At 40.1% G+C, this 11,401-nt stretch overlaps 1 protein-coding gene across 1 annotated transcript; it reads left to right on the forward strand.

Moving 5' to 3' along the window:
* Positions 1-1,415: 1,415 nt before the first annotated feature.
* On the forward strand, positions 1,416-11,166 carry LOC139268722 (regulator of G-protein signaling 4-like). Its single transcript, XM_070887346.1, has 5 exons — positions 1,416-1,528; positions 2,577-2,684; positions 5,005-5,066; positions 8,029-8,195; positions 9,418-11,166. The coding sequence occupies exons 1-5, from the start codon at positions 1,485-1,487 to the stop codon at positions 9,652-9,654; spliced, it is 618 nt and encodes a 205-aa protein (XP_070743447.1). The 5' UTR covers positions 1,416-1,484; the 3' UTR covers positions 9,655-11,166.
* The last annotated feature ends 235 nt before the right edge of the window (positions 11,167-11,401 follow it).

Raw genomic sequence — 11,401 nt, forward strand, 5'->3', positions numbered from 1 at the left:
ACACTCACTCACAGGGGTTCCACCCGCAAAGCTGCTAATGAAAAGGATGCTCAAAACCAGGTTATCCCTTATACACCCCACTATGAAAGAAATTGTTGCGAGAAGGCGCCAGTCACAATGTGACTACCATGACGGAAATGCGAGGGCGCGATGTATCGATGTCAATGACCGTGTCTTTGTCCTCAACTATGCTGCAGGGCCTTAATGGCTCGCAGGCACCGTGATTGCCAAAGAGGGGAATAGGATTCTGGTAGTTAAACTTACCAATGAACAAATCTGCCGCAAACACATGGATCAAACAAAAAAGAGGTTCAGCAACCCCACAGAAGAAGCAGAGGAAGAACACGATGTAGAGTTCACTCCTCCACAGGTGACCGAACACCGGAACCAAGTGGAGGAGAGCCCAGTCACTGTGGGCAGTCCGGACAGGCCTGAGGCACCGCAAACAGCAGACACTCAGGCCAGCGCCCAACAACCGGAGCCCCAACTCAGGCACTCTACAAAGGAGCATAAACCACCAGAGAGACTTAACCTGTGATCCCAATAAGGCTTTGGGGGGGAAGTGATGTCATGTATTCAACTGTCATTGTAACGCATGTATAAGCTGACCTAAGTTGTACACCGTGAGAACATTGACCACAAGGGGGTGAATTTGTGGGAGACACTCCTAACCTGGACTTTCAGGTATAAAAGGGGAAGCTCCACCCACCTTCATCACTTCAGTGCTGGCTAATAAAGGTTACTGGTCACAGAGTGACCTTCTCTCAAGTATGGGCCTCATGTGCATTTATACTATATAGTAAGGACATCTTACTTTGAACAAAATATTTCCCTTTTGACAAGTAATAGATGCTGGTGCCCAGGAAATGAAGGATCTACATGACCAGTTTAAGGAATGCTTTTACTTGCAGGAAAGGATCTGTGAAAGGAATTGCTTGGTGGATTTTGCTTGTTCAGTTTTGTAAACATACCAAGAGACCGAGAAGCTTCTAGCACCACGGAGATATTTATCCAACTGGTATATATTTGCTGATATTACATTTTAGTATCATAAGTGAATTAGTGTTAAAAGCAATGAGATGATTAAAAGCAAGGTATACCTAACAGTATTTTTTTTAGTTCGGAGTTTAAACTCCAGTCCCAGGATATGTGTAATTCTCTTTGGGGAAAATCCAGGGGCAAACAGTGGTTTCTCAAAGATGTTGGGACACAGTGCAGGGTTGTCATTTCTGGTAAGATAAACAAATTGTGGCTGCTTAGTGCATCATGCTAGTCAGTCTGTTGACTTTGGCTGTTAGTCGTCATCACTGCTGGTTTACTGCAGAGGCTGTCATTGGCCAGCTGCTTGGCCCCTGTCCATTGAACACACCATATAAAAGCCCTGTCTCTGCTGAGAGCTGGATCAGAAACTCGAATATATCAAAGCCGAAGTGAAGCATTGCCATAGAACTGACACTAGTCAACAGAGACTGATTAATATCAACATGTGTAAAGGACTAGCTGCACTGCCTGCCACTTGCCTAAGGAGGTATGTATTTAACTGTATGGAGTTCAGATTTATTTTTGTGCTTATATTTCCAGCAATGTTCACTTAATGTATTGTTTAACCAAATACAGCTTGAAAGATTATAGCATGCGTGTATTTTATGCACTTTAAATGACCAGACGAGTGGATTTCAATAAGAAAGAATTGGAAGGTTTGCGGCAGCATAGTGTAAATTATTGGGTGATTTGCCGAGTTGCCATTTACATGAGAAAGGCACAGAGAGTTAAATCAATAGCGACCTGCACAGATACCTGGCCCATAGCGTCTCTTAGTTCTGTGTGAAAATATCAATTTAAAAAAGAAATGATTTCAGATGGAAAGGATTTCTGCGCTCACAACGGGTATAATGACAGATGTTGCTGCTGTAAATCCCTCTGAGTTCTGCTCATGTTAGATAAGAGTGTGCTGTGTGCTTTTTGATAGACCCTTTATTAGATCCTTTCCCATTGTGACATGTTTAGTTTCCTGAGTGCAGTGTCAGTTCCTCGAAGGGCTTGAATATGACCGAGGAAAATCATTGATGTAAAATAACTATTTCTGCACTGACCCGGTTGCTGTTTTCATGTCTTAATACTGATTTGGCGTTAGCAACAATTCAAGCCCCAGAGCCTGGCAATTAAAAAAAAATCTGTGTTTTCCCCTGGAACAGTTTTTTTCCACCCAGTACTATTTCCATCTGATACAGTAACTCCTCCCTACTACAGTCTCTCTAAGAGTCTGATAAAATCTTTATTATAGAGTGCTGCACAGTATTTTTTTAAAACTGGGAGCTATAAATAATGTGCCTTATATTACAGATCATTGTAGTGAAATACTACCATTTAAATAAAGTATCGTTTATTCTGTGTTTTATTGAAGTGTTTTATCACTGATATATTTACTTGCGCAAGGTGCTCACAATTAGTTAATGCATTTTTGCATGCACTTTATGTAGTACTTCAATGTTTGTGAGGTTTCAGAGCTATTGGTAATCTTTGTAACACAGGCATTAGTTCCTTTTCTTAATCACATGTCTGTCGATTCCTCATAGTGCAAAGGATATGAAACATCGCCTTGGCTTCTTGTTGCCAAAGCCGGAGACGCTGAGTGATCACAGCTCAGCGTCCATCAAGAAGGACAAACCAGGCGCAGCTCACAGGTAATTGTCTCCCTGAAACCACCGTAGACCATATTCAATGTGCAGTTTTGCACTGCTCCCTGACCATGAGATGCACAGATGCAATGAGAAGAAAAGAAAATTAGTCTGTATCTGTTTTTTTTGATTTCTTGCTTCCAGTTTAAAAATAATGTATTTTAAATCCCTGCTGGTTTTCAGACCTGTGATGAGCAAACCCCTTGCATCTTGAATTCTTTCCCTTTTGGCAACGCTCTGTGATCTCTCTTTTCCAACCACAAGTCCGCCCCCTCCTCCCCAACAGTGGAAAGTCTCCTGACTCTCAAAGTCAAGCTGGTTGAAAAGGGCATTAAAAGGCCAAGTAGATTGATTTTACTTGTGTATATCTGAAAACCGAAGGGATAAATCAGAATAAAAGAAACAACTGATTGGTGGGGTGGGGGTACAGGTCAGGTTTTATTCTCCCCTCCCTTCCCTGACGTGTGAAGATGAGGAGAAACTTCTTCACTCAGAGAATTGTGAACCTGTGGAGTTCTCTACCACAGAAAGTTGTTGAGACCAGTTCGTTAGATATATTCAAAAGGGAGTTAGATGTGGCCCTTACGGCTAAAGGGATCAAGGGGTATGGAGACAAAGAAGGAGTGGGGTACTGAAGTTGCATGATCAGCCATGATCATATTGAATGGTGGTGCAGGCTCGAAGGGCCGAATGGCCTACTCCTGCACCTATTTTCTATGTTTCTAAACTCATTGGATGACCGATTACCTCTTGTATTACAGACGGCTTTTCTTATGTGTTAACCTGCTACAGAAATGTGAAAAGCACACCTTAATCCATTAGTAACAAGGGAACTTAAGTAGGATCCTTTCCAATATCATTATTATTTTCAAAAGTAATACTCTACCAACCCTGTCGCTACTGGCTACCTGCTCATTGAGATGCTTGTTCAGTACATTCAAAACCTAATAGTACTATTCGGCCGATATCACCAATTATATAACAAATGTAAGGAATCTTATTTTATAGCTTCACTCACCTTGGTACAATGTGAAGGGTAAAGCAAATTAATTTGGTATTGCTTTTGATCATTACCTCACTTGGTCTTGACAAGGAACCCTTGTTGCGTTCTGACTGTATTAAGAATTGAAGCAGACAGTGAGTAGGATGGGAATAGTCTGAAAGCAGTCTTCACGTGGTACTGCGACAGATTGGAGAATTTTCATTTTTTTATCCCCAAACCTCCTGGAGCTGAACTGAGCACATTAGGTGAGCTGGGAAGTTCTACTGCAAAGTCAGGAGGAGTAAAAATATGTATTTTTTTCTCCCCACCTCTCCGGAAGGCATTCATTAATGCTGGGACATAGCTCCAAGGGCCTCTGCAGCTCTCTGGTCCCTTGCCCAACCGGCCATTTGTTGTCTGAGGCCAGACAAAGAGTGTCTTGCAGCCATTTCAACTGGGATGGAAGGAGTGCTCAACAAAGTCAAGCCTAACACCTGCCCTCACTCAATATCCACACATTCCAGCAGAAGAAAGAAAGAAAAAAGTTTTGTATTTATATAGCACCTTTCGGGACATCCCAAAATGCTTTGCAGCCAACAAAGTACTTTTTTTTTGAAGTGTAGTCACTGTTGTAATGTCACTGATAGCAATCAAGAGTGGGAACCCAGACAGATTTAATGCAATTAATTTTCTCTAACCTTTTTCTCTTGCCAATTCTCTCTGGGGGAGAGGGGGCAGATAGCAACATAGAGCAGCATATTTCCCATTGTTGATGGTGGCTGTTCTTTGCAAGTATCAACAATGGTGCAGTCAGCCAATGATAAAACATTGGACTGCTCCCTGGCCTCAGTGAACTGAAGTGACACTTTTTAACTATTGGGATCTGACTGGTCATGCACTCAGCAAGCTTTGTTGAACAATAATTTGTGCACTGAATCTTGTTGCAAACTGACTGGTTCTTGCTGGAGCATCAGCTGAATAATTGATGTTATTACCACTTTCTACATGCTGAAAAATGTATCTAGTTCTGTGTCTCTGAATCCTATTTGTTGTTTGTGGGTGTAATACTGTAACAAGGGTGCAACAAAAAAAATTCAAATATGGGATCGACACAGTTGCATTATTCTCTCTGATGCAGATTTAAGGAATCGATAAATTAACGCTAATTCCCACAAACATAAAGTAGGTGTTTATTTACATTCCAGAGTAAATCATATTTAAGCTGTAGGGTTGGCATTTATTTTACGCTGCCTCATCACCAGCATTGATCAGTTGTACACAATCCTTTTAGTCCATAATGTGAAAGGGTTTTGCCTCTAATCGACTTACTCTTTCTTTGAACAGACTCAGCTGTGCTGAAGTTAAGAAGTGGAGCGAATCTTTGCTACAACTAATATCTCATAAAAGTAAGTAATTCTTTAAAGAAACTCACACTTGCTTCATTCATTCAACATTCAGTGTTACAGAATTTACTTGCAGCATAAAGGAAGGTTCTGGAAAATGGAACCTGGAAGATTCATCTCAATAAATTCATGTAAAAGCTATTAAGTTCTGAACTGTAATTGGCACAGTCCGAGCAAACTGTGATTAATCCAGTCATTAATCTTACAAGATTAATATTGCAGTACACAAAGCTCTTGAGAGATCAACAGTCTTTGTAATGAGCCATGACTTGTTCTATAAAGCTTCTCTCCAGTAATTATCCAAGATCTTAAATTGGCATGTAGTTTTATTAAAACTTAGCTACCATTTTTTAGCATCTCCATTTAAAATTTATATTCATCCTTTACAAAAATATTGAAATAATTTGTAATTAGTGTTAATAAAAAAAAATCCAGTTTTCTCACTAACAATATTTGGTTATAAAAATTAGAATTTTAAGTTAATTGTCCTCTTTCCACAGGGGTTATTGATGTATGTCACTAGGATTATTAAGGTTTCTCATTAGATATCTTACAAGGGTTATTGAAATATCCTGTAGCATTTGAATCCAGGCGGTTGCTTAGAAACCTAACAAAGTCAGCAAACTTGCACAATTACATTTTCGATAGTAACTCCGCTCGTTTAGACAAGAAACTATGAACATCCACCAGAACATGCTTATAATAAATGGGGTTAATTTATATCACTACTGAGGATGAAGTTCAGAAACAGCCTTGAGAGAAAAAAATCAATTACTCAAGATTAAGAATCTGTACCCAGATGTTCATTTATTTAAGTTTCAATTTAAGTTTATTTTTATTAGTAGTAAATCTGGCAGTGGTTCTATCCCCAAATTAACAACTTATCTCCCGAGAGGGGAAGAAACCTCATGGGGAAATACACGTTTAAAAAAAGCTCTCTCCATATCCTTCCTAAACTGAAAGCAGTGAATAATAATGATGGGATCTGCTTCCACCGGCTCTGATACCTGACCCAAGTAACCATTTGTCACGTGAAAGCAGAGACAGGCTCTCCGGGCAATTATTTAGCCACTGCCTCAAGCTAGTCATCAACTAGTATCCAGAGGTGTGCATTTTGCCAGTGTTCACTGGATAGTGATCATTTTTGCCCCACTTTCTAATTGGGAGATCTTGAGGCTAGGTTTAGTGAACCCACTGCTGTCTGAGCTGAGATTGGCAATCCATCAGTGATTCAACCTTTGACCTTCCAGTGCTGTCATGAGATGAATGAACCACGTGGTGCATCTACCCACTGTGTGCTCCTGGTGGGGTTTAAAGGAGCACTGTTTTCTGAAAAAATATTTTGCAAAGTTTTTTGCTTTTTCAGTTTTGTTTGCATTGAGTGATGCAAATAACATCACTCTGTAACACAGGTGTGAAGTCATCATTGGTGGGAGGGTTATTCTGGCGTTTCTCTCTGCCTAGGCCAAAAAAATACAATTTGTCAACAGGTTATCTTTTAAGACAGTGCCCCTTTAAAGGAAAAACAGTCTGATGATCGTTTCTACTCGGAAAAAAACTGGGTTACATCTATTTTCCTACAGTGTGATTAAAGTTCTGGACTGTTCCATGGTGCGACGTAGGTTCATCTCATGACAAGTTCCAGCTGTGTCTTCAAACGAAGCACAAGCAAGGCCTCACTGACTGCAAAAGACAGGATGCAGTGTATCATCTGGCAGTCCAAGTTGTATAGTCCAGTCACCAGGGAGCCCCGCGCAGCCCTGTGCCAATGAGAGCTTCCCAGGCTCCAGGCTTGATGTACGTGTAAGCAGTCAGCTCTGGAGGGTGCTTGTTTGTGTTGTCAGCTGTCCCAGTCATCAAGAGCCATATGGTGGATGTTATTTCACATCTGGGTATGGCCTCTTGGGGTTTCGCTGTCACTCACAGGCAGTTTGCGTTGATTCCCAGCAATCTATTCAGACGAATGTTCACTGCGAGGGTCATCTACCGCCAATTCCTTCACAGGCACAATCTATAAAGAGTTTTTTTTCATGTGCACAGTGCATCGTTTGTTGGGACAGTTGTTCGAAGGAACATGCTCGAGTGTAAATGAGCGACAGGGCCCTATTACCTCTGCACCACTCAATTCAAGACCCTACTCAATCATTCCAAACTACTGAAGGTGCAAGCGAACGTGAATGGAAGGTCACATTCTAGAGGCTTGCTATTTAGGGAGCTGCTTTACAATTTAGAATTGCTGTATTTTTTTTTCGATTTCAGTTTCAAATCTTCCTTGCACGCTCGAGCTGATTGCACGTTGTGGCTGGCAGTAAATAGATAAATGCGTTTATCTATAAAGGCATTTATTTTGTGATGGGGAAGCAACAGCATACGTGCAAAGAATGAGAAGTGCCATGTTATTATGGGTTGTGACCATTTCCAACCGAAGGCACGAGACAAAGGATCTGTCTGGTTTTAATTGTTGCATTGCACAATGGGCTGTCAATGGAAATCCGGCTCCTGCATTCCCAACTGTGTGTTACTGATTGATAGCTACAAACTAATGCAAAGTCTGGCATGTCGGGATAGATCTTGACTTTGTGCGATAGTGTCAAACTGGCAATAGCGAGTCGCTGGCTTGTTTAACATCACTCAATTATTTGTTTCTATTGACCTGTTTTACACTATTGCACAAAGTCCAGATCGACCCCATTGGGTTTTTAAAATCGTCATTTGAGGGTGAAAATTATTGTTGGGGTTGATATCAATGTATCAAATTCCTCTCTCTCTCTCTGCTATCTTAGCTGAGGTGTTAACTCAATTATTTTAAATAGGTTAACACCTCTGTCAAAATAAAGGAAGGGGGGAATTTGATGCAAGTGCATGAGTGTGATAACACTGCCCAGTCATTTGTACTGTGAGCTGCTGCTACATTGTCTATTAGTTTCTGCTAACACACGAGGCTTCTCATTTTCTTTACCCCCAGATGGCCTGGCAGCATTCACTGAATTTCTGCAATCCGAGTACAGTGACGAAAACATCAAGTTCTGGTTGGCGTGTGAGGAATACAGAAAGCACAAGTCACCCGCAAAGCTAGCCTCCAAGGCAAAGAAGATTTATGATGAATACATTGCAGTCGAGGCTTCCACAGAAGTAAGTCTGCTATCATGGAGCAACATGTCATTCAGTGGGGGAGACATTTTTGTTGGGTAACGGTTTCAAGGGATATGGATCAAAGGTAGGACCAATGGGAGTTGAGGTACAGATCAGTTATGTACCTGGGCTGAATGGCCTACTCCTGTTCCTGATGTTCATATATTCCTAGACATTGGGAACTGGCGCGAAACTGGCGGCGGGTTGACAATATACGCCTGAAGATGGGGGCTCAAGGCTCCAAATTGCGCCTTGATCCTCATCTCCGTAATATAGGTGCAGCGGGGACCAATTCCATCCCCTCTTCTCCAGTATGTGTATCAGAATGGAGAAGAAAAAACGTGTTTGTATAGCACTTCTCACATCCTCGGGAAGTCTCAAAGCATTTCATCACCAAGTAATTATTGTTGAAGTATAGTCACTGTTGTAATATAGGAAAATGTGGCAGCCAATTTGCACAGAGCAAAGACTCACAGACAGGAAAGTGAGATAAATAACCAGATAACTTGTTTTGTGATACTGGTTGAGGGTAGAAAGTTGGCCAGGGCACCAGTAGAACTCCCCACCATCTCTTCATCAAATAGTGCCATGGGATCTTTGACATCCATCTGAACAGCCAGATGGGGTCCCAGTTTAACATTTCTTCCAAAAGCATCACTTTCAATGATGCAGCACTCCCTCAATGGGGCACTGAAGTGTTAGCCTAGATTATGTGCCCTATGTGGGTCTTGAACATTTTAACACCAGATGAGGAATGTTCACCTGGTTACAGGGTGAACAACAGACAGAGTCAGACAAACATTCACAAAGAGGGCCGTTTAATCCAACAATCTAGACTGGTTTCAATGCAGGTCCTAGAGGTGACATGGTACTGCAATAGCCCATTGTGCTACTTGGGACTCCTATTTCCCTCCCAAAGATATCAGCCATTAAACTACAATTAAAATATTGCTATAATTATATTTAAAGATGAATAAATAGCCATGTTCATTAAACTTTGATGTAGATTTTATTGACCACTATCTTTATTGTTTAGCAATAATATACCGACTGAAATTATTTTTTATTATGATATCTTTGTTGCAAAGATAATTTTTGAATTTTATTAAAATACGATATAAGAACTTGCCAGTAAAAATACACTCTTCTACTTCTTGCTTCTGCGTAACAAAGTAGACTTAGTTCTGTTGTACTGACAGACTTTTCCTATTTGAATTTTTAGGTGAACTTGGAATCCCAGATCCGCGAGAAGACCGGAAAGAATATTCTAGAGCCAACTTCCTCTTGCTTTGATGAGGCACAGAGCAAGATCTTTACCTTGATGCAGAAGGACTCTTACCCCAGGTTCCTCAAGTCAAAGACATACTTGGATTTACTGAACCAAACTCAGATCAGAAGGCTGCAAAAGGGCAAAACACAAATGCCTTTGACCTCTGACCCACAACGCTCACGTGCTTAATTTACTTGGACAGTCAACAGAAAGTTGTTGATTATGTGACAATGGCATCAAAATACTTGTTAGATAATGTAAAAATATGGGTCCAAATTCTTGTCAATGTTAGTTATTGCAAATACATTTGACCAAAAGCAGCACTTTAACCCCCTGAGAATGAAAGCATGTTTCTTGTACCATTTCAGCAAAGATGTGGTAGAATATTTCAATTTTTTCCAGTATTATTTATAAATAGTAGTAAATGTTTTTTTGTTGCAAACTTGTTTACTGTGCCCTTCACAATTATATGCACTGGAATTAGGCCGACAACTGTTCTTATTGATGTGAGGAGATATGAACAAGTTTGTGGTCTGAATAATATGAAATAAATTCAACACTCATGGTTGTTATACGTTTTATTTTCAAGTAGGGTTCAATTTAATACATTTGTTTACAATTTATTTACCATAAACAAGTGTCCACTGTCAAAATACCAATGCTGAGCTGTCTATCCTCTTTGGTATTCCATGCGGTGTCAATAATCTGTAAATGTGTGTTGTAACTTCAGGAATCTGAGTCATTGCTTTGTACTTACTGTAGTACAGGTGAGAATAAATAGTAAGTACACGGCAATGTTGCATTCCAAGCAGTAACACCTAAAAGGACAATGGCAGCAGGTGCATGGGAATACAATCCAAGCTCCCTTTCCAACTTGAACATATATCACAGCTCATCCATAATTGCTTGGTCAAATTCCTGGAGCTCCCTACCTAACAGTATTGTGGGAGGACCTTCACCACATGGACTGCTGCGGTTCAAGAAGAAGACCCACCACCACCTTCCCAAGAATAAGTTCAAAAAAACTATAGGCATCCACTTGTTCCTTAGATATATTCATGATTAAAACATTGAATCGCACACCTTACAGTATGACAACATATGACCACTATTGGTTGATTCTTTTTCAACTGAAAAGTACTGCTAAAGGTCTGTTGGAAATGCAACATGACACAATCTGTACAGAAATCACCCTTGTACTATTTTTCATGCAAACTACTTGAAAACAGTTTTCATTGTTTTGAAATGTATATTGTACCACAGTGCAAGTTTCCAGAACTTGTCACAAAGGTGTTATTACACAAAGCAGAGTCTGTGATAGGGGATAATGCTCTATGGAAACAACAACCTTGCTTGTTCTGTATGTTTGTCAAGAATCTACTTGTTTGTACAAAAGTCAATTGTTGAGTTTGACGCTATCTGAGAATAATTTATTGTATTTCAGGATTGACATGAAAGTTTAATTATTTTTACGTGCATAATATTCACTATTGTTGAATCCTAAGTATATTTGAGTTACTCTAACAGACTGCAGTGTGATGTCCTTGTGGTAACTACCACAATGGCAGAATTCTAAGTTCAGCCACTGATGTAGAGTTGTTGTAAGAGTCAACATTGCTCTTGTATATTTATTGCCTAAGTTATAATGCGTGGGAATTTCTTTTTGTTTTGAATACTTAAATATATTATGTTTCATATTAACCTACTGGTTTAAATGATTATTTTAACTGACAAATCAAATCGCCGGCATGTGGAAAAAATGAATTGTTTTAATATCTGAATTTAAATTGTGTTCCGACGACCTCTGTTTTCCTGAAATTGGTGATTTTTATTGGGGTACAGTTCCACAGGCACTAGCCAAAGAACGAGAGAGAGGGAGACACACAAAGAGAGATGACAAAGGGAATGACAACCATATAGATAGGAGAGAGAGAAC

This window comes from Pristiophorus japonicus, chromosome 8 (genome assembly GCF_044704955.1).
Source record: "Pristiophorus japonicus isolate sPriJap1 chromosome 8, sPriJap1.hap1, whole genome shotgun sequence".
NCBI classification, from domain to species: domain Eukaryota; kingdom Metazoa; phylum Chordata; class Chondrichthyes; family Pristiophoridae; genus Pristiophorus; species Pristiophorus japonicus.